This window comes from Trichosurus vulpecula, chromosome 8 (genome assembly GCF_011100635.1).
Source record: "Trichosurus vulpecula isolate mTriVul1 chromosome 8, mTriVul1.pri, whole genome shotgun sequence".
NCBI classification, from domain to species: domain Eukaryota; kingdom Metazoa; phylum Chordata; class Mammalia; order Diprotodontia; family Phalangeridae; genus Trichosurus; species Trichosurus vulpecula.
The window spans coordinates 114,282,158-114,310,153 of NC_050580.1; the positions used below are offsets into that span (position 1 = coordinate 114,282,158).

At 48.7% G+C, this 27,996-nt stretch overlaps 1 protein-coding gene across 2 annotated transcripts; it reads left to right on the forward strand.

Moving 5' to 3' along the window:
- Window positions 1-508: 508 nt before the first annotated feature.
- SEC31B (SEC31 homolog B, COPII coat complex component) lies at window positions 509-27,545 on the forward strand. 2 transcript variants are annotated; one of them, XM_036736382.1, is made up of 27 exons: window positions 571-661; window positions 1,826-1,912; window positions 2,169-2,292; window positions 8,307-8,502; window positions 8,716-8,811; window positions 9,372-9,380; window positions 9,799-9,942; window positions 12,855-12,997; window positions 13,596-13,695; window positions 13,933-14,094; window positions 14,785-14,937; window positions 16,834-17,058; window positions 19,984-20,058; window positions 20,483-20,578; window positions 20,866-20,965; window positions 21,652-21,830; window positions 22,066-22,192; window positions 22,449-22,594; window positions 22,954-23,127; window positions 23,248-23,415; window positions 23,886-24,057; window positions 24,236-24,562; window positions 24,838-24,896; window positions 25,100-25,246; window positions 25,541-25,660; window positions 26,078-26,149; window positions 26,279-27,545. In XM_036736382.1, the coding sequence occupies exons 2-27, from the start codon at window positions 1,834-1,836 to the stop codon at window positions 26,462-26,464; spliced, it is 3,579 nt and encodes a 1,192-aa protein (XP_036592277.1). In that variant the 5' UTR covers window positions 571-661; window positions 1,826-1,833; the 3' UTR covers window positions 26,465-27,545. The 2 variants fall into 2 exon arrangements, with proteins under 2 accessions (XP_036592278.1, XP_036592277.1); XM_036736383.1 differs by lacking the exon at window positions 9,372-9,380 and having other exon boundaries at window positions 509-661; window positions 9,802-9,942.
- Window positions 27,546-27,996: the final 451 nt, after the last annotated feature.

The window sequence follows — 27,996 nt, forward strand, 5'->3', positions numbered from 1 at the left end:
TGCCGTCGTCTCCCACTGGGTCTCTCTCCCCATCTCAGCCCCTCTGGACGCCCCAGCTCCGGAGCTCCCAAGCTGCTCGCTGTCTGCAAGCCCGGACCCAACTGCAGCCGGGTATTCAAAGACCCTGCTCCTCGTGCTCCCTGGCACCGTCTCCCGGGTCAGCAGAATGTGTCCATCCCAATGCCCGGGCCTTGGCCTGGCCTTGCCCCCTAGTCACCGCGCTCCTTCTGCCCCCTTCCCCGCCCAGGTTTCATCAGCCTCCGTTTCCCGCACGTGGGAATGGGGGTGCTCCCAGCCAGAAGGCAAAGCCCCAGTCCACGGACAAGTGCCCCTCTCAGGAACTCCGAGGCGGCCTAAAAAGCTCAACCTTGCATAAACCGAGGCGGCGTCGGCTTCTGAGAGGGAAATCTCGGAACACGAAGGGGACGCTCAGGTCTCGGCACGGAGGGGTTAAAGACGCTCACGCCTGGACTCTCTACGCATGCGCAAAGGGCAGGGCTCGGTCTTCGCTCTGGGAATATTTTTGGCTCCCAGCGGCTTCCATCGCTCGGGCCCTGCTGACCCGCGAAGGAAACAGTGGCGGTCGAGTGGATAGTCGGCACTTGACCTCTGACCCAGTTCCGCCACTACCTGACCTATGACCTGGTACAGTCGGGCACAGGTGGGTTTAGGGGCTAAGGGCCCCTGAGCCTGTCCTCCAGCCCTCTCTCCCCTTCCCAGCCCCGCCCTCCACCCGTCTTGTCCAGCCCCGGCCATGAGCACCCACCCGCTGCCACCCGGAGCTCCCCCCACCCAAGCAGCCTTCCCTCCCCGCGTCTAGTCCAGCCCCGGCCCTTAGCACACACATCCCCATCATCCTGAGGGTCCCCCTCACCCCTGCCCGGCCCCAGTCCTGAGCACGCCCCTCTGCCACCCTGACTCCCCCCAGCAGCCTCCCCAATCCTGTCCAGCTCTGGCCCAGACCACCCCTCCCTCTTCGTCCTGATTCCCCTCTCCCCCTCCAGTCCTGTCCAGCCCCAGCCCTGAACATCCTCCTCTGCCACCCATAGCCTGAGCTCTTCCTTCCCCCTGCTCTGTCCAGAGTCGTCCCAAGCATGCTGACCCTATGACCTTATAGGTCTAATATCCTGAGTGTCCCCCTCGCCCTCACCCTAATGAGCCTCCTTCCTGTTCTGTCCAGCTCTGGCCCTGAGCACCCCTCTCTGCCACCATGAGCCCCCAGGATCCTTCCCCCCTCTCCCCTCATCCAGGCTATGTCCTTAGCTCCTCAGCATCACCCCCAGCCTCCCCTCCTTTACTGTCAAGCCTGAGCACCCCCATTACCCTGAGTGACCCAACCAAGGAGCTCCGCATCCTGTAGTGTGCAGCCCCAGCTTTGAGCACTGACCACCCCCACCCCTACTCAAGGAGATTCTCCTGCTCTGAGCGCTGCCTCCCCATCCTGTTGCCTTGAAGGTCACCCTTAGTCCTGTCCAATCCCCAGCCCACATGGAGCCTACCTGACTCTTCTGCCCCATCCCACATCTCCACCTCCTGTCCTGAGACCCTTGGTTCCTAGCCTGAATTTTGCGCAGGATGGTCCATGGGACTTGCCGAGTATCACCTATGTTCCTCTGAGAGGGAGTGGGAGCTCCCTGAGAGCCGATGAGCCAGGACATAACTCAGCCATGCATGTTTAGGAACATCATCATCCTGTTTTTCCTACGCTGAAATCCCCATTGAGTTTGGTGTAGGAAAACCTCAGAGGCATTTCAAGCCTTATCCCCAGTCCCACCTGTGTGGGTTCTCAGGGATCTTCAACAGTCTTGTCTTTCATCCTGTGCAGGACATATCATGAAGCTAAAGGAACTTGAGAGGCCTGCTGTCCAGGTGTGGAGTCCAGCCAGCCAGCACCCCATCTATCTGGCAACAGGTGATTCCCTCAGGAACAGGTAGCTGGGTGATTTTTTGTTCTCTAAGGATTCCTAGCATCTCAAACTTTTAGACTCTTTATTGATGAATTGCACTGAAGAGTAACCCTTTTCAGTGATGTAAGTCCCTTTTTCTTCCCTTGCAGGTATGTCAGAGTGTGTTGTGCTGTACAGTACTAACTTTGTGGGAATTTGCCTTCAGCTCACTCTTAATCCTTCCTTCCTTACTTTCTTCTACTTCTTGTGATTGGTGCCTAGGAACATCTGCCCAGCAGCTGGATGCATCCTTCAGCACAAATGCTACCTTGGAAGTCTTTGAGGTTGATTTCAGAGACCCTTCCCTGGACCTGAAGCACAAAGGAGTCCTTTCTGCTTCTAATAGGTATAGTACCAGGTGGTTTTCCTGTTGACAGAGGGGCTCTGTGTAAAGAGGAATAATTCTGGAAGTGTGTGTGTGTGTGTGTGTGTGTGTGCGCGCGTGCGCGCGCGCGAGCAAGCTCTCTGGTGGGATGGGAAAAAAAGGCCACAAAGTGGAGGTGAAGACATAGGATATCGAAGGCATGGGGAACAGCCAGGCAAGGAGACAAAATCTTGTTTGAGGAACTGCAAGTAATCCAATGTGCCTGGACCACAGTGTGTGGGATTAAAATGTTAGGAGGTTGGAAAGATAGGAAGGAACCAGGTTATAAAGTTTAAAATGCCAAACTGAGGATTTTATCTTTGATCCTAGAGGTAATAGGGAGCCACTGGAGTTCACTGAGTAGGAGGTACAATGAGGAGTGAAATTGTCATGCTTTAGAAAAATCACCTTTGCAGCTAACTGAATGAGGCATAACTGGAATGGGGAAAGATTCGAGGAGACTCATCGGAAGACTGTTTTGGTAGTCTGGGTGTGAGATGATGAAGGCCTGACCTGGGGTGGTAGCCAAGTGAATAAACAAAAGGAGGTGAATATAGAAGACATAGTAAAGGTAAAAATGATGAGTATGTTGGATAAGTGTGAATTAAGAGTTGAGGATGACACGTTGAGTGTGAATCTGAATGGGAAAAGGATGGTATCCTTGACGGTAATAGGTAAGTCAGAAGAAAGGATATTTAGAGGTGAAGATAATGAGTTCTGTTTCGAGCATGCCAAGTTCGAGATGCCAGTGTGACACCCAATTAAAGATGTCCAAAAACCAGTTAATGATAATGTTACTAGCTCAAGAGAGAGACCAAAGCTGAGTATAAAATTCTGGGTATCATCTGCATAGAGATGTTGATTGAATTCATGGGAGCTGATCAGATCACCTAGGGAGATAGTATAGAGCAAAAAGAGAAGAAGGAAGGCCTAGGAGAGAGCCTTGGTTAGAGGGTATGCTGTGGATGACGAGTGAGCAGAGAAGACTGAGAATGAGGGGCTAGGCAGATAGGAAGAGGAAAACCAGGGGAGGAAGGGAGGGAGGGAGGAGGAGAGAGAGAGAAATGTCACAAAAACTTATCAATCTAATTTCCTGTCTGTAGATAATTTTTATAAGAATGCATTTTTATAAGAAGGGCATCCTCAATGAGAATATTCATGTGAAATCAGTCAACTTCTTTGCAGGTGATATCTTTACCATCACACAATTGACAGAAAAAATGTAGAGTATACGAGATCCCACTGTACATATTGTCTATTGATTGTTTTTTAAAGTATTTGATTTGGTCACATAAAAATGCTACCTTAAAGGCTATCTTCAAACAAAGCATCTCCTGTCCACCCATTAAAAATATTCAAGGTTCCCTGAAAGATAGAACGATAGAGGAATATCCTTGTTCTGTAACCCTCAGATCGCAAATATCAAGCGAGCCTTATGTCTCAGGGAGACATGAGACTTGCCACAGGTGTTTGTCACCATTGTTGGGAAGGAAAGGAAAGGGAATAAGCATTTATGTATATAGCATCCCATATGTTCCAGGCACTGTGCTAAGTGCTTTACAAAGATCATTTCACTTGATCCTCACAACAACCCTGGAAGGTAAGGGTTTGTGGTTATTATTCTCATTTTACAGTTGAGGAAACTGAGGCAAACAGGTTAAGTGATTTGTGCAGGGTCACACAGGTAGGAAGTATCTGAGATGATCTAGCACAGTCTTGAGTTGAAGAGGAACTCAGTGAGGTCCTACAGATGTTGCTTTGTTAATTGTCTAGACTTAAACTATTGCAGAAGATGTAAATAATACAGATTAAATTTAAAAGTGTATTGTGTGTACATTTTTTTCTCAGAGAGCTGGTTGAACATTTGCCAGCACACTAAGTCAAAATGTGGTCCACAGAGATCCTTACACACATAATTTAGAGGCTTCATTTCTATTCACATTTGACACCACTCTTGTAGAGCTTCCTAGAAGAGATCTGTAACCACTCAAGTGTCTGCCCTAACCATATACATGGGAAAAACCGAGTGGATGAAGAATGTCTACTGCCTAGATTATGACATGCATTTAGGTTTATAGCCTATAGAGCTTGTCCATCTGGAACAGACAGTACAAAAGGATGATGAATTGGACCCAGAGTTAAACAGGAGGAGAATAGTCTCCATTGCCTGGCACATAATAGGCACTTAATAAGTTTTTGTTGGTTGATTGATTGATTGTCTTCAGGAAATTTCAGAGCTCCTTTAATAACTTCATATTTCTCCCAGAAACAAAGGTCTATCTTTTTTTAACATCTATATTCTTCCCTATGTAGTCTCTGAAGAATTCAAAATGAGTTTCGCACAAAGGGCGTTGGAAAAGGTACATAGTGAATATGAGCAGATTGTAACACACAACAAATAAGAAATTTGAAGAATTGTAGTAGAGGATGTCATCAGGGAAGTGTATCATGAAAAAAAGATGGGCTGGTTCCATAGAAAGAATGAGGAATAATAGGTAGATAGCCAAAGTGTGCCAGTGAGATCTTCCTGATATCAGGACAAAATGAGGAAGGCACCTCAGCATCCTGAGTGGATCTTGTTGAGCTGAATTTTTGAGAGGACACCCAGCAAGGAGGGTCTCTTTTGACTCCACTGAAGGCACCGTAGTCCCTAAGACTGAAAATCATTCAGAATTATGGTTAGTGGCTATTTCGTGTCTTATACAAGCCCTTTGAGGGCAGGGCCTGATGCACTTTTTAAATATTTGTATTCTCAGCTCCTAGCTGCTTGGCATATAATGTATACTAAATAAGTAAAAAACAGAATTTTGTCTTAATATAGTCCCTTCTCCTGATAAGCTAGTTCAGTGCTGTGTTTCCTTCCCAGTGATCCTTGATTGAACAGCTTCTTTGATTATTTCCAGCTTTTCATTGTAACTAGCCTCCATGCTGATATTTTGTGTGGTTGCTGGGTTCTTCTCTCATCCTTGGTGTGAAATCCAGGGTCACAGAGCTCATTGGTGTGCCTGATGAAGCCTCCTTAAAAGGCTTCTGTGATTCAGCATGGGCTTCCCAGGGCTAAGGCCTCTGGGCCTCTCTCTTCTTGATTGGGAGAACTATACCCTGCTGGTTCCTTATGAAGCTTAGGTACAATTTAATTCAATTCAGTGAACATTTATTAAGTGTCTGTTAAATTCAGGATACTGTGCTAGGTGTTGAGGGTACGAAAATGAAAACAAAACATTCCTGTCAAGGAGGATACTTCCCAGTAGAGGGCTATGGCAAATATACAAGTAAATCAGTAAAATGTCTGTACAACATAAGAGAAACAAATTTTCAAAGGGGAGAGAATGCTAATAACTGAGGGGATCAGAGAAGGCTTTGTTGTCAGTGTTAGGGCTTGAGTTGTGCTTTGAAGGATTCTGTGAGGTAAAGAGGAAGTGCATTCCTTCTGTGAAGGACCGTGTATATAAAGATGTGAAGGTGAGAGATGAAATATAGTGTGTGGAAATACGGAGGCCAGTTTGCCCCAAACAGCCAGTGTAATATGAGATAAACAGGAAAGGTTGGTGGGAGTCAGCTTGTGGAGGGTTAAAGGCCAGCTGACTGTTTTGTTTTTTATCCTATGGCAATGGGGAACTCTTGAAGATTTTTTTTTTATTAGAACAATGTTTTAGGAATATCATAGATCTGACCATTTTTGATTCTCTGATCTCTGTTGTGATCAGCCCCTGATCCTAGATGTGGTGTCTCAGGAACCATCTGGAGTCATTCACATTTGCTTTCTGCTTCCTAGGAGCCGTTCTGGAACAGTGACTTTGGTCCTTTTTATTCAGAGCTTCCCTGTAGCTGAAAATATAAATGGCATAATGTGTTAAACATGGACCCAACCTTTTCTGTCTTATGCTATTTGTGGGAAAATGCTATCATTCTCTGTGTCATGGAACTCAGAAGGGATGAGACATATTCCAGACGATATCACTGTTTTTTAATGACTTAGGACTGACTTTTTTATGTAGCATTTTATTTCTTTTCCCAGTTACATGTAAAGACAATTCTTAACAATCATTTTTTTAAATGTTGAGTTTAGGACACATTTTTGCTCCATGAATTTCCCTAAACACTATCATGCCTCCTCTTGGGATACTTGGATGCCTTCAGATCGTGAATCTCATTAATATGAAGCCCATCTCTGCCTCATTTATGCAGTCTTTCTCCATGTTCCCCCTTTAATCCGTCATAGGGGTTCCATACAGTGTTTTAGGGGAGTTCCTCAAAATCTCATCTGGAGAGTGAAGGTTGGTGTTCCCAGCTGCTAGAGTCTTCTCCCTCAAGATTATCTTGTATCCATTTTATATTCATTTTGTGTATACCTATATACACATGTTGTCTTTCCTAAACGGCTTATAACCTTCTTGAAAGCAGGGATGGGTTCCCTTTTGTCTTTGTATCTCTAGTGCCTAACATAGAGCCTCTCACAGGGTGGGTACTTGATAAATGCTTGTTGCTTAACTAATCAAAGTACTATATTGTAGTCTTAGAGGATTGGCAGGAAGGCTTCTTAAGAATAAGAAAACCATGTTTGTAGGCAGCTAGGAAGGAGCCGGTAGATAAGGAGGGCTTGTAGGTGAATCTCATGAAGTCTTAACTGTTATCAATTAGTGCTTCATCTAACCCAAGTCTTCCTTCCAGATTTAGAATAGAAGTGAATGGAATAGTTTGTTAGACCTGAAAAGGACCTTAAAGACAATCTGTGTAGTCGAGGCTCCTCATTTTACAGATGTGGAACCTGAGATGTGAAATACTTTTCTCAAGGTCTCACAGTGAGTGAGGTTTTGGCAGAGCTGAGAGTAGAGCCCACATCTCATTACAGCCTGTTGCCTGGTTTTTGCACTGATCTTTTAGAGAACGGGAGCATGCCCTAGGGTATGTTACTAAAGAGGGCTGGATATTCTTTTTTCCTTGTACAGGTTCTGGGAGCCCTGATCAGAAGGGTCCTCAGAAGCCATAATTCTTTTCAGAATGTGTTGTATGTCGTCATGTGGCTTTATCTCTGAGGCTTTTGCAGAAAAAGCCATATGGGCTGGCCTTGGTGGGAGTGGGGTGGGGTGGGGGGGGTGGGAGGGTGGCCTCGGCACATGGCAGGCACACAGAGGCTTTAGACGAATGTTTAGACAAAAGCAGCTTCTCTCCCATAGATGGGACCTTCCTTTGACAAGAGTATTTTCACACAGACTATGATTTGCTCCTGGGTCCCAGGGTACTAGGAAGAGCTCTGATTTTGAATCCAGAAGACTAGGGTTTGAAGCTCAGCCCTGATACTTCCAGGGTCATCAGACTGAGAGTTGGAAGGGACCTGAAAGATCATCTAGTCCAATGCCCTCCTTTTTACAGAGGAAGAAACTGAAGCCCTTCCAGTTAAAGTGACTTGCCCAGGGTTACATAGCTAGTATTTACCTGTGTGCCCCTGAGACAATCAGGTAATCTCTCAGGACTCAGTTTCTTTACTTATAAAATGTATATAATACTTTTGCTGCCTTCCCTTGGAGGGTTATTGTGGGTTAAGTGCTTTACAAATCTCAAAGAAGATGATGATGATGATGATGATGCTGCTGCTGCTGCTGTTGTCTCTGGACAGGAAAGGAGAGGAGAACTTGGTTGTCCTTGAAGGGAACTAGCCCTTCCTTTTCAGTGAATGACAAGCATTTATTATATACTTACTGTGTCCCAGGCAGTCTGCTAAGTACTGGAGAAAAGCTGCCATCTTCTGGCCCAGAGGCCATGACTCTGTACTTCCTCCAATGGTAAGAAAGTGGGCAAAGCCATCTCTTTGGTGCCTGAGAAGGGTGACCATATTGGCAGGACTGGGCAGGGGGTAGAACCACTTTTTATGACTGGAGTATGAGAGTATAAAGATGCCCATGAATGGTGAAAGATGGATGCTTTATTCTGGCTGCTACTTACTGGACCCTGTAGCTGTGAATTTGTGCCAGTATGACCAAGTCTTCTCTTTGTAGGTTTCACAAGTTGATCTGGGGGAGCTTTAGCAGCGCATCTCCTGAAGGTTTAGGAGTCATTGCAGGAGGAGGGGACAATGGCTTGCTCACTCTGTACAGTGTCTCCCAAATCCTAACTTCTGGGAAGGATGCTCTCATTGCTCAGAAGGAGAAGCACACAGGTGCTATCAGAGCCCTTGACTTTAATCCTTTCCAGGTATGTCTGTAACCATTTGTTGTTGAAACCCCATTAGGTTATGTCCTCACCTTTCAACTCATTCACTAGTATCTGACTGAGAAAGGCATTTTCTGCCTGGTGTTCTCAGGCAGGCCTTGGCCACCCCTCAGTATAAGTGCCCTCTATGCTAAGGACCTAGATTTATCTTTCCTGGGAATGGGGAAGCCACTGTGTTTCTGTTTTTTCATATAGAGCAACCTCCTGGCCTCGGGAGCAAATGATTCAGAAATCTACATTTGGGATTTAAATAATTTCAGTGTGCCAATGACTCCAGGATCTAAGTCTCAGGTGAGGTTGCAGTATGTCCAATGTGTGGAAGTGATCTTGGGGGAAGCTGGGAGCCAGGTTGCTCCTGATTATGCCACTGGGGGGCACTGAGGCGCCATAAACTAAGAAAGCTAATGGTCAATAAAATGATGGCAGCTGGGGTGGGGGGTTGGAGGAGGGGGGTGAATCCGCCTGCCAGATGGTGTTTCCTAGAAGGAAGCAGGAAGCCTTCTTTCTTGGGGCCTTTCTTAACTATCTAGGTTGAGTAGGTAGAGAACCAGGGAAAGAGTCTGTGGGAGGGAGAAGGATGGGCTTAGGCAGTAAGTCAAAGGTTAGGGGGTTATCTGTCCAGCCCAGGACTTGTTTTCAAGGGTCCTATGGGACAGGAGGGAGGCACCTAACCCTGCACCAGGTAAGGAGGGAACATGGACATTCTATGGCTTATCTGGGAAGGGGGGAGTTCAGCTTTTCCATTCATAAGTACCCTTTTGCCTGCTTGCCTGTGTCTGTTTGAGTGTGCCTGTCAGTCTGTAATTGTCTTCTCTTTGGTTTTCTGTCCCCTCCCTGCCTTGTGCTTACAGTATCGTGAGGTAAGTTGGGTTTGAATTTATCAGCATTGTCAGCCAAGTGTTTTTTAGCTTGAGTTTCTTCTTGAACATTTCCCAAGGTTTTCTCTCTTTCATTCTCTCTGTGGTGTCAAGATTGGCTCTGTGGCCCTTATCCCCCTCCCCTTCAGGCATGGTCCAAGGGCCATGACTACTGAGGAAGCCTTTTTGTCTGGGGTCCTTGGCTTTCCCTGACATGTCGTCATTGCAAAGTTAATGGTCAGTGACACATTGAGGTGGCGCCAGGATGGCCAAATGAAGAAGCCTAACATAGCCCCTTCCCAGCAGCCCCACACTTCCCAAAAGGCCCCTCCTAAAAGCCCAGTCTGCGTATCCAGAGCGACAGACACCCTTCGGCCTGAGGGGAAGAGTGCTGGGCCCTATACCTGTGCATCTCTGCCAGCAGCCTCCGGAGGATGTTAGTGCACTGTCCTGGAATCAGCAGGTCCAACACATCCTGTCCTCTGCTCACCCCAGCGGCAAGGCTGTGGTGTGGGACCTCAGGAAGAATGAGCCCGTCATCAAGGTCAGCGACCACAGCAACAGGGTGAGTAACAGAGGCCAGGAGGCCCCGAGAGCTTCCACTCCCCTTCACTGGCCCTCTTCCTTAACCTGTAATGGAAAATGGACGGCCCCTCTCTGTGTCTACACCTTTCCCTTAACAATCTCATGACTCTCACCACTTCAGTTATCATAAGTGAGGAAACTGAGGCACGGAGAGTTTGTGGGGTTTGCCCGTAGACAAGGCCTGGGCAGATGACACCTGAACTTCCCACTTTCTGCCTGCCAGGTATGCCCTGAACACTCCCTAGCACCTCAGACAGCATGTCCACAACTAGCTCTTCATCGCAGAAAATCTGCCCTTTCCCCTTACTTCTCCATTTCTGCCGATGTATCTTCCCAGTCCCTAACACTCAAAATTTTGGATAAAATATTGTAATATTTGTTTCCTGTCACCTCCCAAATCCAATTACTTGTCAAGCAGGGCAGTCAGTGAGTATTTATGAAGTGCTTACTTTATGCTGGGATGCAAAGATAAAAAAGAAACCGTCCCTGAGAATGATCCCCTCCCCTCAGTTCTCCTGTGTGTTTGCTCCCCTCCATCTCCTGCCAGTCCAGGCCCTCTTCACCTTTTTTCTCTACTGTTATAGTTTCCTAATTGGTCCTTTTTTGTTTGTTTGTTTGTTTTATATTTATTTATTTATTTTTAATATATTTAGTTTTCAGCATTGATTTTCACAAGAGTTTGAATTACAAATTTTCTCCTCATTGCTACCCCCCCCCACTCCAAGATGGCTTATATTCTGGTTGCCCTGTTCCCCAGTCTGCCCTCCCATCTGTCACCCCACTCCCCTCCCATTCCCTTTTCCCTTCCTTTCTTGTAGGGCAAGATAAATTTCTACGCCCCATTGCCTGTGTATCTTATTTTCTAGTTGCATGCAAAAACTTTTTTGTTTTTGTTTTTGAACATCTGTTTTTTAAAACTTTGAGTTCCAAATTCTCTCCCCTCTTCCCTTCCCACCCACCCTCCCTAAGAAGTCAAGCAATTCAGCATGGGCCACATGCATATCATTATGTATAACCCTTCCACAATACTCATGTTGTGAAAGACTAACTATATTTTGCTTCTTCCTAACCTATCCCCCTTTATTGAATTTTCTCCCTTGACCGTGTCCCTTTTCGAAAGTGTTTGTTTTTGATTACCTCCACCCCCATCTGCCCTCCCTTCTATCATCCCCCCTTTTTTTATCTTCTTCCTCCTTCTTTCCTGTGGGGTAAGATACCCAATTGAGTATGTATGGTATTCCCTCTTCAGGACAAATCTGATGAGAGCAAGATTCACTCATTCCCGCTCACCTGCCTTCTCTTCTCTTCCTACAGAACTGCTTTTTCTTGCCACTTTCATGCGAGATAATTTACCCCATTCTATCTCTCCCTATCTCCCTCTCTCAATATATTCCTCTCTCATCCCTTATTCATCTTCAACCCACCCTGTTCCCGCTCTCTCTCTCTCTGTGTATATATATATATATATATATATATATATATATATATATATATATATATACACATACATGTATACATACATACATACTCACATAAACACATATATACATAAACATACACACACACATACATACATACATACATACATGCATATTCCCTTCAGCTACCCTAATACTAAGGTCTCAGTAATTGGTCTTTTTTAATCTAGCCTTCTTCCCTTGCCAAGCTGCCTTCACACACTGCTGCCCATGTAATCTTCCTGCTCTATTCATGTAATTTCTCTACTCAAAAGTTCTTTCCCATTGTTTTTCAAAAAAATTTTGAGTTCCCAGGCCTATCATTCGAGGCCCTCCACAATCTGGCTCCAACGCACCTTTCCAGCCAAACTGGAGGACTTACAGTTGCTCAGTCTTGTCCTGCCCATTCCCACTTCCATGCCTTGGCCCACACTGTCCTCTGTATCTAGACCAGTTGCTTGTTCCTTATTCTCTACCTGTCAAAATCCCTTCCTCCCTCCCTTCCTCCAAGGCTCAACTTAGAAGTCCCAAGAAGCCTTCCCTGAATTCCCCCACTAAAAGTGATCCCTCCTTTCTCAAATCGATTCTAGCACCTTGTTTGGACCTCTCCTTCACACTTAGCACATTCTGCCCCATAGCAGGCTTCTTTCTGCCCTTCTCCTCTCACCATTACATTTTAAGCTCCTTGGGAGTAGGTTTTGTGTCTTAGTTCTTCTTTGTCCCTCCTTTGGCGATACCAGCTTTTCTTTCATTCTCTTTCTATGTCCCTTATTTACTTTCTGTTCTCCCCCCAACACCCATAACTGCCCCTGAAGCTCTTCTCTGTCTGAGGCCCTTGGCTTTCCCTAACCAATTGTTACTGCAGGATTAATTAATTGTCAGTGGTGCATTGAGGTGGAGCCAGAGTGGCAAAAGCCTAACATAATCCCTTTCCCATTCCTAGCAGCCCCACAACCCAGAAGGATATCTATTCTTGCTTCCTGTGACTCTCCTAGGGACTGGTCTCCCAGCACCCACCTGTTTTTGTACATTTTAGGCACTTAATAAATATTTGAATCAAATGTCCTGGTTGCTGCAGCCCCTTTTCCACCCTGTATTTCTGCTCTCTCCTCTCCCCATCACACCCTCCTGTTTATTCGCTGGGATTGTGGGCCTGCCAGTATCTTCAGCTTTCCTAATGAGAGTTCAAAGTTGAATGAAGCTGAGCCAAACACCTGTGCGTGGCCCACCTCCCTGCTTGGTACTCAGCCTGCACCCTCCTTCAGCATGAGCCAGCAAGGCTTTACTGATGCCTAGCATGTGGTTGGCACCAGGCATGTCTCTGTGGAGGAGACAAAAGAAGCAGAGCACTCACTCATAGCCCGTCTGGGGTTAAACAAGGGTCTCACGTGGAATGGTTGGACACAGTGTAAGGTGGGACCTGTTTGGCCCACAGATGCACTGCTCAGGCCTGGCTTGGCATCCAGAAGTGGCTACCCAGCTGGTGCTGTGCTCTGAGGATGATCGCCTCCCAGTGATCCAAATGTGGGACCTACGGTTTGCCTCATCCCCACTCAAAGTGCTGGACAGCCACAGCAGGTAGTGCCAGACTTTTCCATCTTTGTTGTTTGGAGGTGGCTAAACTGGCCTTCTTGGCCCTGGATAATAGCCTACCTCCTGCATCTCTGAGAGCGTAAGATCCTGAGGGATTGCTGAAGACCCCTGGGTTATGGAAAACAGTCTGAGGCTCCAGCCCTTCACTTCTGTCCTTATGGGTTTTCTGAGTTTCATAGGGCATGGCTGGAACTGACAGTAAAGGCCTTAGCTGTTAGCCTGGCTTGGCCTCCAAGGGCAGGCAGGGCTCTTTGAGAGATGCCTTCAGGCTTCATCTGTGCCAACACTCAGGACATCAGGACTTCGTGAACTTTAGCCAAAGTTTAAATTCCAGCACCCCTCCCCCAACAGCAACTGGTACCTCCGTGACAGCTGTTCTTAAGCTTGGCGGTTGAGCCTTCTTACATAGGATGAAGGTCAGGTCCTCACTGCCTTCCTGGTGATAGAAAGTAGCCTGGGACCTCATTCTAAGTAGATGCCACTTGCTTAAGCAGGTTAATTGATGCTTTTTACACTGGAATTGCTCCTTCAGGATGGAAACAGATAAATTCCTGGAGTGACTTCTGCCTTCTGGACTTTTTAGGGGAGTGCTATCAGTGTCGTGGAGCCAGGCTGACCCAGAGCTGCTGCTCAGTAGTGCCAAAGACAACCAGATTCTGTGCTGGAACCTAGGAAGTGGAGAGGTAGGTAGGAGCTGCTCCCTGCCACCCAGCAGGTAGTGGGGGGCAGGAGATGTAAGTTGGGAGGAGGAAAAAGGTGATGCCTCAGGAGCTAGAGACCTAGAGACCCTGGAGCATTGTGAGACCTTGTCTTTGGGGAGTAAGGGCAATTTGGGGTACAGGGGTATCTCTGATTTTAGGCATGTGCTTCAGATTGCATATGTGGGGCCAGGCCCTGATGACCATATCTCCCTGTATTAGGTGGTATATAAGCTGCCCACACAGAATCGATGGTGCTTTGACGTCCAGTGGTGCCCCCGGAATCCCCCAGTATTCTCAGCCGCCTCCTTCAATGGCTGGATCAGTTTGTACTCAGTAATGGGAGGAAATTGGGAAGCCCAGCAGAAGACCCAGGCTGATAAGGTGAAGGTGAAGGGCGGGGGTGGCAAGCTCTGTGGGGGGAGCTGTGACTGGGGCAGTCAGACAGGGCACAGAGTACAGAGATGAGTTCTCCGATGTCCCCACCTTGAGGAGACAGGCACAGTGTCAGTTGTCATGTGTCTTGATGCTTGATGCACAGTGCTTTGAAGGGCAGGTTGAGCGAGTCAACACCATGAGAAGAGCACAGGCCCAGAAGGCAGACCTGTGGTTCGGCTCCAGCTCTGCTACTGACTCAGCTGTGGCCTGGAGGCTCATCCGGCCTCTCGGGGTCGTCATTTTCTCATCCGTAAAATAAGGAAAAGCTGTTTTTGGTGCCCATCCTTGTGACAGCTGTTATCATTCCGTAAAGCACTCGGTGCGTGTGAGCAGCTGCTGTTCGTGTTTCTATGTAGAGAGTCCGGCAGATTCTAATTCTCCCTTTCTTGAGGCCTATTAAAGAGGTGAAGATGTAGCCTAGCACCTCTGCTCTCACACCTTCTAGGAAGCATCATTTGAGTCAGACCCCAGTGTGTCTTGACGTGCAATGGGCTCCCTACCTCTCGGCTGCAGGTTATAGAAGCCAGAACTCGTAAGGGCAGCTCAGGGCTGCCATGGGTTTGCATTTATGTGACCTGGGGCATTGGCTGAGTCCTCTGCTTCACACTAGTGACACATCCGCACTTCTGCCTTCAGATCTCATCTTCTTTCAGTAGCCTCGATCCTTTTGGCATTGGCTATCCTCTTCCTCCACTGGAGGTACCAGAGCAGGTGGCCCACACCAACTTAATCCCACCACTGAAGAAGCCCCCCAAATGGATTTGCAGGCCAACAGGTGCCTCATTTGCAGTAAGTTCTGTTCCCTTCTTGCCAACAAAGTGTGTGTATGTCTTTGTGTGTATACAAACAAAAAATAAACCACACAGGGATCAATTAACATGAATAAATAACGTCTCTTAGGTGTGATCTTGTGCTCATCACTTCTTTGGGCCTCAGTTTCCTCGTCAGTCTTATGTTCCTGTGAAACCTGGGCTGGGGGTTTTGGAGGAAACAGAGAAGTCTACATGGTTACTCTCCTTAGAGTCCTTGTATTGAAGACAATTTGGTTTAGTGAATGGAGCACTGTTTTGGGAGTCAGGAGACCTAGGTTCGAGACCTGGCTCTTCCATGTACTAGCTGTATGAATGTAGGCAAGTTACCTCACCTTGTTAAGCCAGTTTGCGCATCTGCAAAGTGGAAATAGTAATGTCTGTTGTGCCTGTTCCAGAAAGTCACAGGATCCTAGATTTCAAGCTGGAACAGACTATAGAGGTCTTCTAATTCAGCTTCCTTATTTTGCACATGAGGGAATTGGGACCTAAAAATGTTAAGTGACTTACTTAATGCTCCTCAGGTAGTATATGACAGATCCAGTATTTGAACCCAGGCCCTCTGACTGCATCTCCTATGGTGGCATATGAAGATAAAATGAAATAATGTCTTTTAAAACACTTTGTAATCTGTAAAGAGTAATGTAAATGTATTCCCTTTTAGTCTATGCTGGAATACAAATTTAACAGCTGAGTGTCTAAACTTTGATTCAAACTGAGGACCTGTAGGAATTCAGAGAGAGGGGTTCATTAAAGGCTAAATGGTCAAGGAAAATTTCATGAAGAAGATGGCCCTTAATCTGGGCTTTAAAAAAATGGGTAGGGTTTGAATGGTCAAGGAGAAGCGCAAAGAGCACTCTTTGTGGGGAAAGTCAGTCCAGAGTAAATTTCATGGGTTAGGGGGACAAGAGGCCTGGTAAGCTAGAGCCAAGGGTTCACCTGGAAAAAAGAGGGTGGCACAAAAATATGGAGGGCTTTGATTGGTAGGTAGAGGAGTTTGGCCTTCCTTCTGTAAGCGGTGAGGAAGACTTGTAAGTAGAACTATGTATACTTTAGGGATGTTAATTTGACACTGATGTGGCCTAGGGAGAAAGTGGAGGCAGAGCAGCCAGTTAGGAGACTACTGCAGTGAACAGGAGCGAGGTGATAAGGACCAAAAATAGTGGTGCATTGCAGATTGAGAGGTGGGAAAAGGTGCAGAAGATATCCTGCAAGAAAAAAGAACAGAACTTCATCCATGACAGCTTTTAGAGAAGGGGGTAGAGAAGAACCAAAGGTGACACCAGAGTTTCCAGCCAGGATGACTAGTAGAGTTTGTATTTACAAGCACAAATGCCTATAGTGAAGTCTAGACAGACTTGCGAGGGGGGGAGGGGGGCCACAGTTTAGAAGTACCAGCCTTCTTAGTCCTGTCTGGGGAGCTCTAGTTGAGGAAGGCATGTTCCCTAGGGATCTATCAGCAGCCTGATGCTGGAGGAAACTCTGTTCAGGTCACTTTGTCCAAACACTCGGCTGGCGTGTGATTCCTTCCCTGATGATTCCAGGCTCCCATCAGTATCTAGTCTCTCTTTAGCTGGGGTGAGTGAGCCTGACTGATGCCTCTTACTCATAAGATCATGAGGGAAGCAAACTTAAAGACTGTCTAGTCCAATCCTTCATTTTAAAGGTGTGGAAACTCAGACCTAGAAAGGTAAAGTGGCTGGTCTAGAGTCACAGAAGGGGCAGAGCTGGAATTCAGATCCAGGATGGCACCAACAGTGTTCTCTCCCTTCCCTGTGGTGCTGCTTTCTTTGGTGGCAGTGGGAAGGAGGGGGAAGACACCATGTTCCCTTTTGCCACATAGTTAGAATATGTGTGATTTTTCTTCTTTTTACAGTTTGGGGGGAAGCTGGTTACCTTTGGTCTGCCCAGCCCCCCAAACCAGCAGGTGCCACAGCCCCACCTCATCTTCATCAGTCAAGTTACCACAGAGTCTGAGCTGTTGGCACGCTCCAAGGACCTGCAGGAAGCCTTAGGGTCAGGTAGTCTCCTGAATTACTGTCAAAGCCAGATCCATCGAGCTTCATCGCCCTCTGAGAAGAACATATGGCAGTTCCTAAAGGTATGAGACTCAGTGGATCCTATGCCTCCTCAGAGGCTTTACCCCTGGACTAGCCTCCAAATCATATACTGGGCACACAGTGGTAAGGGAAGCCTGTGGCTACTAAATGTTGCACCTTTGCTGAAGGCTTGAACACAGAGAGGAAAAAGAAAGGAGGGGAAGGAGGAAGGAAGGAAGAAGAGGAGAGTTGAGCTGTGGAGGACTTGTCTAGCTTGTGGGGTGAAAAGGAAGACCACAGAACAGTGTCTGGGAATGAGAACCTGCTAGACTGAGAGGCTAAGGTGCTAAGGGAGATGGTGTGGGGTCAGGGAGAGTCTGGAAAGGTAAATACAAGGCAGAGGACCTGAAAAGGACTCGAGATCTTTCCTTCAGACACAGAATTTTTTTTTTTACACAGTATTTTGATGACTGAAAGGTTGAAAAGCTTGAGGTAGAAAGACCAGAAATAAGTGGTTATAAGAGATGACTAATGTTAAATAGAAACTGAGAGTAGTGAATTTGGGGGAAAGAAACAAGATGAAGAGATTAATCAGTAGACATTTATTAAGTACCTACTATGTGCAAAGTACTAGGGATACAAAAAAAGAGGTAAAAGATGGTCCCTGCCCTTAAGAGCAATCATCTAATGGGGGAGACAAAAGCAAAGAAATATGTACAAAGCAAGCTATATACACAGGATAAACTAGAAAATAATTAACAGAGGGAAGACACTAGAATTAAGAGGGGTTAGAGAAGGATTCCAGTAAAAGAAGGGAGTTTAGTTGGGAGTTAAAGGAAGCAAGAGAAGTCATTAGTCAGAGCAGAAGAGGGAGAGCATTCCAATCATGCAGAAGAGCCAGAAAAATACCCAGAGCCAAGAGATAGGGGGTCTGGTTTGTGAAATAGCCAGGAGGCCGGTGTCATCAGATCACAAAGTATGTGACGAGGAGTAAGGTGTAAGAAGACTGGAAAGGTCGGAAGGGGCTAGGTTGTGAAGGGCTTTGAATGCTAAACTAATATTTGCTCCTGGAGGCAATAGGAAGCCAGTGGAGTTTGTTGAGTAGGGGGTGACATGACTGGATCCCATTAGGATGAAGGATGGATTGGAGTGGAGAGAGACTTGAGGCAAGCAGACCCGTCAGTAGGCTATTGCAATATTCCAAGAGTGAGGTGATGAGGGGGCAGTGTCAAAAGTGAGATACAAGAGATGTTGCAAAGGTGAAATCTTCAAGTCTTGACTACAGATTGGTTATGGGAGAGGAGAGATAGTGAGGAATCTGGGATGGTGCCTAGGTTATGAACCTGAGGGTCTGGGAGGATAATGTTGCCCTCTACAGTATTAGGAAAGGTGGGAAGGGGGGAAGGTTTAGGGAGAAAAATAATGAGTTCTGTTTCAGACATTTTGGATTTAAAATGTATATTAGATAACCCTTTTGAGATGTCTCAAAGGCAGTTTGAGATGTGAGATTGGAGGTCAGCAGAGAATTTGAGTCATATTAAGTAGATTTGAGCATCATCAGAATAGAGATAGATGGTAATTAAATCCATGGAAGCTGATAAGATCACCAAGTGTCATAGTATAGAGGGAGAAGAGAAGATGACAGGACCCTGAGGGACACTTATGGTTAGAGAGCACGATTGGGAAGAGGATCCAGAAAAGGAGACAAAGAAGGAGCGGTCAGATAGGTGAGATGAGAACCCAGAGAGAGAGAGAGAGAGGTGTCCTGAAAACCTGGAGGGCAGAGAGTATAGGGGAGAGAAAGTGATCAACGGTGTCAAGGGCTGCAGAGAGGTCACGGAGAGTGCCCCTGGAGTTTGGCCATTGGATTCGACAACTAAAGAGATCACTGGTAACTTTGGAGAGAGCAGTTTCTGTGGGATGACAAGGTCCAAAGCCAGATTGTAAGGGGTTAAGAAAAGAAAATGGAAACATCTCTTATAGATAGCCTTTTTGAGGAGCTTAGCTATGAAGGGCAGAAGAGATATAGGACGATCGTTAGCGGGGCTGGAAGGATCAAGTGAGGGTTCTTTCAGGAATGGGGGGGGACATGGGCATATTTGTAGGCAGTAGGGAAGGAGCCAATAGACAAGGAGATTGAAAATAAGTAAAAGAATGGGGATGGCAGAAAGGGCGATCTGTTGGAGGAGACAGGATGGAATGGGACTGTTTAACATGTCAAGGGGTCAACCTTAGTAAGACGTAATGCCACTTCATCATGTGAAGCAGAAGTGAAAGAAGAGGAAATAGTAGAAGGTACCAGAGTGATAGGAGGCAAGGAAGAGGGAAGAAGAAGGAGCTCATGGCCAGTGGCCTCAGTTTTTCATAAAAGTTGGGACACTGCCACTCTGAGGTCACCTGAGACAGCAGAGATTGGTTTGGGTGATGACTGATCACTAGCCATCAATCTAGATTGTAATGGAAGCTATGTTACATTTCTAGGGAGAGGGGAGGGAGTGGAGTGGGATTCAGGTCATGGTCTGGTACAAAGAGCAGAACCATCAAACAAGGTGCAGAGAACCCAATTAGGAATGGTTGGAGCATGCCTAGATTGGAAAGAGCACCAGGAAGTTTGGCATCTGTCTTAGGGCAGTAGAAAGGGGGGATTAGTCTCCTGTGTGCAGAACACGAGGTCTAAAGGAGCAGGGAGGGTTTGACTCTGAGTACCAGGCCAGAACGCAGTGGGGCTTGGTGCATTTGGGGTGTCTAGCAGAGCTCAGAGTTTAGTTACTGGGCAGTTAAATGGAAGTCAGCTCCCATGAATTCAGAGCAGAACACTAAGCTGGAGGAGACATAGTCTTTGCCTTTGCTCACTTGAGACCTCAGCCCAAGCCATTTCAGGAATATGAAGAACCTTGACATTCTGGAACAGTCTCTGCTAAGTGGGGTTCAGGAGAGGTGCAATCACTGATTGACTGACTTTGCCTCTGTTTCCCATGGTTCCCTAGGTGGCCTTGGAACAGGAATCCAGGACCAGATTCCTCAAGCTGTTAGGATATAGTAAGGAGGAGCTTTATGAGAAGGTGAGCTGCTCTTCAATTCAGACACCTGTGTGCATTTCAGAGAGCAGGAAAATCTGTCAGGAAAGACACAGAAATTGGGTTCCTTCCTTGTCATTGGGCCTGTAGCCCTGATCGTCTGGGCTTGGGTCCTTTTTCCTCCCTGAGACTCCAGAAGGAGATGGCCAAAAGTTATTAGACTAGACCCTCAAAAGATTCATGGAGCCTTGATGGGCAAGCTGAGGGAGCAAGGCCTTGAGGCAGTGGCGAGTAAACCCATCTGAGAACATAACCTGTAGCCCCATTGTCTCCCCCAGCACACACACACCCAGTGCACACCATGATCTTCCATGTCCTTGTGTGAAGTGGAGGACCTCCCCAGTCCAGACTGAGGGAGGGCAGGTAGAGGGCTCATTCCAAGAGGATGCTCACAGCCTTCTTCCTGCAGATGGCCACATGTTTGGGGAGTGGTTCGGAAGTAGGTGAGAGTCCTCACCCCAAAGGAGGTGACCTCCGCTGGAACAGACAAGCCTTCTGCAGGCAGGTGTGGTGGGAGCCCTTCCTGGATATTCTCAAGGCCCATGGGAGGGCGGTCTTGGGGCTTCAGGCTACCCTCTCTGTCCCAGTACTTGGGTGACTGGAAAGGCCAAGGTGGGGTTGGGCCTTAACTCACTGAACTTTTCAGCCCCTTTCCTTCATTTCCACCCTTACCCTTGAAGTGACAGATGAGGGAGTGGACTCCCACAGGGGCTCCCCTAGCTTGCCAGTAGGCTACCCTTTAATGCAGATCCTAGGTTGTCACCTTTCCCCATCCTCCCCCTCCTGGTGCAGGACTCCAGACGCTCTTCGGAGGAATCTGCTACACCCTCTGCCTTCTTTGATGAGCTTGTCCCTCAGAACATGACCCCGTTGGAGATCCCTGTCACAGAAGGTGCCCCCACCTCAGGGAGAACTCTGTCCAGGCTTGTACAAACCCAGGCAGTAAGCCCCACGCTCCCATATGGAGCAGAGGCCACGTGAGAGGCATTGCCCGGGTACAAATAGTATCTCTCCACTTCCCGTCAATTTCGCTTTTTCTCCTGCTTTGTCTCACTGTCTGAGCTTTTCCTTTGACGTGGTTTTCAGGGGTGCCTTTATCCTGTTGCCTGTTGGGAAAGGCTTAATAGGAGATGCTGTGTAGCAGCCCTGCATGGTGTCTCCCAGTCCTGCCTCTCTGCCTGAAGGACAAAGATTCCAATACCAGCTAAATGCTTGCCTCCACCAGATACACAGTTTTAGTGGTTTCCAGGCTTCTCCCCAGGCTAGAATAGTCCTGGGCAAACTCCAGGGGACGGAGACCTGAGAGTAGAGTCCTAGATGTGTATTGGGCAGAGGATCAAGTAAGGGGAACTTTGAGGGCTGCCATTTATATATATTAGGGGAAATGATGGGAGGCTCAGGTCTCCAGGGGCATGGTGGGGGGTGGGGGGTGGTCCTGTATGTAGTTGTTGAAGGTGTGGGTTACAGGTTCTGGTGGGAAAGGGAACAAGGTCCTATGTTTGTGAAGGGGTTCTTGGGGAAGAAACAAGGTTCGAGGTCTTCAATTTGACTGATGGAGGCAGGGCCCTCTCCTTGCAGACACTGATGGCCTGCTAAGCCAGGCCCTGCTGCTGGGAGAACTAGGCCATGCTGTGGAACTGTGCCTGAAGGAAGAGAGGTTTGCAGATGCCATCATCCTAGCTGGAGTTGGTGGGGAGCAGTTGTTGCGGAAGACTCAGCAGCGCTACTTTGCCCAGAAGAAATCCAGGATTGCCTCAGTACGTGCCAGTCACTGGGGAGGAGAGGACTTACAGCTTCAAACACGGACCTGGGACCTGTGTGTCATGCAGTGCATGTTTAGAACATGACTATATGATGTGGGCATTACACCGGTGTGTGAATGTGGTGCCTACACTCTGCACGTGGTCTTTCCCAGCCACTATGCTGGTGGGGAACCCTTCCTCCCTGTGCCCTCATGCCCCAGTGCTAACTGCCTTCCTCTCCACTCTGCAGCTTCTGGCCTGCATTGTGGAGCAGAAGTGGAGGAATGTGGCATGTTCATGTAGTCTGAAGAGCTGGAAAGAGGCTCTGGCCCTGCTGCTGACACACTGTGGCCACCAAGACTTCCCTGAGCTCTGTGGTGGGTGTGCCCAGCCCTCCCTCTTCCCCGAGCCTCTTCCTTCTCACCTCATCTCCCTGGTCAAATGAGACAAACCATTATCATTGTCTGACAGCCACACCACATCCCAGGTGCCATTGCCACTGAATGGAGCCAGCCTCCCCATGTCACCAGCCATGGAGCCCATGCCACCCTAGGACCAGACATCCTTCTGGAAGAGAGGCACAAGGAGGGAGTTTGGATTTCCAATGTTAGCAACACTTGCTTCTCCCTGTAGATATGCTGGGGACCCGCTTAGAGCAGGAGGGTGGAGGAACACTGTCTGCAGAAGCCTGCCTTTGCTACATCTGCTCAGGAAATGTAGAGCGGCTGGTGGAGTGCTGGCCGAAAATCCACCAGACTTCTTCGCCCATGGCTCTGCAGGTATGGGAACCATATGGATACTGAGATAGTCACTGATGGCTGTGCTCTAAGATCTGCAGAAAAGCTAGGACCACAGACTTTTGGGACTAGTGAGGTCCCTCAGGGTTTGGGGCCTTCTTGAGGGTTGACCTGGTTTGGGTGGATCTGAGCCAGTTGAACAGAAAGGAAGATGAGGATTGTGGACAGAGAGCAAACAACCTTTGTCTGTGGGGTAACCCTCTAACTGGTTTGGTCAGAAGGCTCCCTACCCCCACCATAGTCCCTGGGAAATTGCTCTATATTGAGTTATGGGAAGTTAGTCAGACCAGAGAGGCTTCTCACCCTTGTCCTTGTCCTTTTCCTTTTCCTTGTCACCAAAGGATTTGATGGAGAAGGTGATGGTTCTTAGTAGGAGTCCAGAGCTGCTCCAGCGCCCTGAGGGGGCAGTCCCTGGCCCTGCTATGGCCTACAGAGTTACTCAGTATGTCAGCCTGCTGGCAGGGCAGGGCAGCCTCGCCACTGCTATGAGCTATCTTCCCCAGCACTGTGCTCACGTGAGTAAGCCCCTGGCAGAAGGAGGGCTGAGGCTGGGGCAGAAGAAAGGATGGATGAACCTGTGGGGTCAGGCCAGCTTGGGTCATTTGTTCTATCTCTCTATATTGTTGCTATTGCAGCCCCCCATCCAGCAGCTGAGAGATCGCCTCTTCCATGCCCAAGGGTCCAGGCTCCCAAACCAGCAGCCTCCTCCTTTCCCTTTTCCCCGGGTCCCGGTGGGGTCCTCTCCCCAGCCCAGAGGCCTCGGAGGCCAGCCCCATGCTGCAGGATTCCAGCCTCTTCACCAGGTGAGGCCCACCGTGCATTGGGGTGGGAAGGGTGGGGAAGCACACCTGGCGTGTTCACATATGTGGAAAGGACATTGCATTTTGGGGCACAAGCCATTCAACTATCTCCTGTCCTCTTGGGACCTTAGCAAAAGCATTTCAGCTCTCTAGGCCTCAGTTTTCTCATTTGGGAAATAAGAGTCAGATGAGATCAGTCTGAAGGCCCTTTGAGCTCTAAATCCAGCAAATGACAGATCTCACGTGCTGAGAACATCTACATGAACTGGCCCCTTCTCTTTTGCTCCTTGAGAAAACCTTTCCCCTCCCAAGGCCCATATTAGATTCATAACCACAGCCAAGTCCTGGCTGGCCTTGTCTTGTAACAGCTATAGATAATCTCTACCAATGGGAGACAAGACGTTGTTTCTTTTTGTGTCCCCTCCCTAACCTCCTGGTTTCTGTCACACTCTTGGGTCCTCCTCCCTCCACAGGTCTCCACTCCAGCCCCAGGACCAGGGGTCTTCATGCCTCATCCCTCAGCGACGATGGCCCTCTCCCACCCAAGCACCTATCAAGGTCCCAGAACCCAGACCACAAGGGACTCCAGGGCAGCAGGTGCTCAGCTGGTTCCGCCTCCCCTGCCAGGTCCTAGAGCAGCTCCAGGTGAGCAAGTTGCTAAGGGTAGAGGAACCAGGAAAGGTTGCCCAGGTTCTGGCCTGGTCATGCCAGGTGCCATTTTCCCATTCTTCTCTCTGACCAGTTCCTGGTCTCATGTGCTAATTATCCTTTTTCTGAGTCAGAGAGATAAGGGTCACCCACCTCTTTCCCATTTCCATTTCAGCTCTGCCTCAACCACAGCTGCTGGGAGCTCAGCAGACCCAAGCCTCTGGTCCTGTGGGCTTCCCAGGCACCCAGCCTTTCCCTGGGCCACCTCCCCCGATGACTCCACAGACAGTATCATTTCCTGGCTCCACTTTTCCAGCAGGGGCCCCTGGCTTGTCTCCTTCACTTCCAGCCTGGGCCTCTGGGCCTGGCCTACCACCCCACATTGGCTCCCGACCTCTAGCTCCTCCTGTCAGTTTCCCAATGACATGCTGTCCTCCTGGAGGGCCTGGTGCTCCAGTTTCTAGAACTTTGCCAGCCACTGGCATCCTGGATCCCCACTCAGGTCAGTTTCTTCCTTCGTTCTCCTATCTCCTTCCCACAGGATTCCCTCTTCCTTTCCCCAACAATCAGTATCCCTCAGAAAGCTCCCTTTTGATTTCTCATCTTCCTTCCTTCCATCACTGTCTAGGTCCTCATAGGATTAGAAAATGTCACGAGAAATGGTCGAGGATGAAGAGCAATATGCATTGGGGGTGGGGGGAGTGAGGTTCCTGTTCCCCCTGTTCCACTGACCTCCATCTTTATGCTTCTTTCTGTCTGTCTCTCTGTGCCTCACAGGGCCCCGAGAACCCTGCAGAAATACCTCAGCTTCCAAGGGAGGCCTCCAAAGAACAAAGGTTAACCCCTGTCTTTTCCCCACACTGCCACTCTGCCAACCCCCTCCACAAATACCCTGGCTCTACTCATTGTCCCCCACCACAACCCTATTTACCCACCTCTCCCTCAAGTGCGTCCTCTTCCCCCACTCCTACTCTTTGAACTTCTATAAGAGCCCAAGGAAGCTAACTGGACCTGTGACCCTTTATATTCTTCATTTTAGCTGCCTGAGATGTTTACTCCACCAGCTCCCATCACTGCTCCTATTGGGAACCTGCCCTCTAATCCTCGAGAAGCCCGATCGCCTGGCCCTCCCATCTCTGGCATGGGTCAGGCTCCCCCAGGAGCTCCAGGAGAGCTTACTCTGCACGTAAGATGAATGAAGGGGTGGGGGCTTCTTCCCCCAATGCCCTTGCACACAGAGACCTTGTATTTTAGCTTCCCTCTCTGGTGTGCTATACAGAGTGAGAGCTAGCTCAGACCATAGGGGCCAGAGCCACCTTTTCCCAAGAGGGATCAAGGTGATGCTTTGGGGACCACAGAGTCAGTTCTTAGGGAATGCAAGAAAAACAGCTTATCTGTTTACCCAGTCTGGTCTGTGTGTCTTGCTGTTCTATTCGGACTGACTTAACCATCTGATTGGCCTGTCTGTCTCATTTATTAGCAGCTGCAGCAGCTGCCACCTGAGCAAGTGAAGAAGAAGAAGATGCCCCTGGAGCACCAGCCTCTGAAGGCCAGTTTTGAGGCCCTTCTACAGCGCTGTGCCCTGTCAGCCTCTGACCCTGTGCGTATGACTTTGAGGTTGGGGACCCTGCCCTCTACCCCCTCCCCAAAGGACAGACTCCAGGTTATCCTCACACCCAGCAGCGGGTCCCTGCTCAGCCTCCCTGATTTCCTTTGTCCCAGCCTCCCTGACTTCCTTTGTCCCCACTCTATTAAGTATGTTGGGATATGATGCTCTGGAAGGGTTAATCAATCCCTGAGGGTGAGAGAGGGAGAGTTGTTCACAGTGGGGGGCCTTCCCCTTCTCTTTGACCTTTGGGGAGGGTCTGGAGCGGGGCAGCAGGGATGACTTCCAGCTCAGGCCCTTGGGCTAGCTTATACCCCCCTCCCCCTGACTGACCATGGCAGGGTGAAGGAAAGTGCTGTCCATCACTGGTCCCTGTCCTGGCTCGTGCCCACAGATCTTTCTCCCTTTCAGAAAACAAAACGGAAGCTAGAAGAAGTGGCCCTAAGACTGGAATATCTATATGAGAAGGTGCAGGAGGGAATGGTGGGTACCTTTCCATTTTCCCTTTTTGAGCTGTATCCTCTAGCCACAGTGGGAGGGTTGGTGCTATATGGGTCTCTCCCTAAAAAATCCACTGACCTGGACATATTCTTGCCTTCTTAACCCCCACAGCTCTCTCCCAATGTCCTGGCTGGGCTCCATGAGGTCTCCCGATGTGTGGATGCTGGCAGCTATGAGCAGGCCCTGGCAGTGCACACCCAGGTGGTAGGCAGCAGCAGCTTCAGTGAGGTGTCTGGCTTCATGCCTGCCCTGAAGACCATCCTCACTATTGCCTACAAGCTTCAAGGAGGACACTGAGATGGGCCATCTCGTCCTTCTGACCCTCTGTCTGGGTCTCTCACCCACAGCCTGAGGGTGGGAGACTGACAAGGCGCTGAGATAGATGGGGATGGGCCTGGGAAGGAGGACAGGAAAAATGTCTCCATTGACCCCCAGTGCTAGATTTGCTGCTGCTGTCGACTCACTTTGGCTGTCACTGAGCTCTGCGGGGGGGCCCCCCCCCCACCCCCCCCACCAGCCTGTGTGGGAGCTGACTTGGCTTAGCTGTGTGTTGCAAGGGTGGATCCTCATCCCATCCTTTACCTTCCCCATTCCGTTTGTCCCCTTTATGCCATCCCAGGTTCCTTTAGACTCCACTGTCTCCTGCCTTCTTCCCCTCAGCAGTCTTCAAAGAGGGTGAGAGAAAGGATTCTGCACCCCCCTCCCTATTTCTGCCACCATTCTGGGCACCCACAATGAGCATTCTTTTTTGTGACCCTGTTCTTACCCTTATCCCTCCTCAGGCCTGTGTCCAGTTCCTTTGGAGTTGGACAAGATCTGGCTAGTGCTCAGTCCAGATCCCTAGTCAGTTGGGGTGAGGGGTGGGGGTTGGGGAAGGCACCAGGCTATGGAGAAGAATGGAGAGTAGGACCTCCTCTACTAAGTCTGCTCAACAGTTGGTTTGGCCAAGTTACCTTTTCCCTTTTCCTCCTGTTGGGTGGGTGGGTGCATGTGTGTGTGCCCAGGAATCCAAGAGCTCAGTTCATACTGCCTCCTTTCCCCACTCTGGGTGGATGGCTTGTGATGTAGTCACAAGTGATCATCAGATTGTGTATCCTATGGTCCCAAGTGATTAGACGTTCCATGCTGTGGTCACAGGTGCTGTAGGATAGGGGAGTGAGTGAGGGAAAAGAAGCATTCCCCTTGCTCTGTTCTCCAGGGGTTGGCCCCCAGGAGGGTGGGGCAGACATGGGCAGCTCTTAAGCCCCTCTGTCTCCTCTTCCTCTAAGCTCCTCACCATGTGCCTCAGGCTCCCTTCTTTGGCTGCCTCTCACACCTTTGGATTCTGCTGTTTGATGCACTGAAATACTTGAGGATAAAATAAAGCTCTTTGATTGTATTTCCTCAGTTGTCAAGGGTGTCTGTATGTGTATGTGTCATTCCAGAGCCTCCCTTGTCTCTTCCCCTACAAGTAGTAAGCCCTTCTGAGTGTTTGCCCTAGGTCCCGCATGGTCTCTACTATCTATTAGCTGTGTTACTAAGTTTATAGAATGGACATAAAATGTAAATGATGGCGCACCTAGAACATAATGCTGTTGGAAGAGTAGGGGCTCAAGTTGTCAAGAGAGGCCTTTCTTGAGGAGGCTAGACTCATTTGGGGGGGGGAGGAAGAGGCAAAATCCAACACTGAAGGCTCCCTAAGAAGAAGAAAATCGGGCTGCAAAGGCAAAGCCTTCTGAAGTTTCTTGTGGGAGCCACTGGCACCAAGGAGAGAGCCACGTCAGGACCCTGATAGATCCCTAGAAGCAGCCACTCCCTTCAGAGCCTCACCCCCCAAAAGCCTGGGATCC

Excerpts from the sequence above, each read along its gene's own strand:
- SEC31B (XM_036736382.1), top strand. The coding sequence starts at position 1,834 with ATGAAGCTAAAGGAACTTGAGAGGCCTGCTGTCCAGGTGTGGAGTCCA. Across the intron at positions 13,696-13,932 it reads GGAACCTAGGAAGTGGAGAG|GTGGTATATAAGCTGCCCAC; the intron begins GTAGGTAGGAGC and ends TCCCTGTATTAG. Across the intron at positions 20,579-20,865 it reads GACAAGCCTTCTGCAGGCAG|GACTCCAGACGCTCTTCGGA; the intron begins GTGTGGTGGGAG and ends CTCCTGGTGCAG.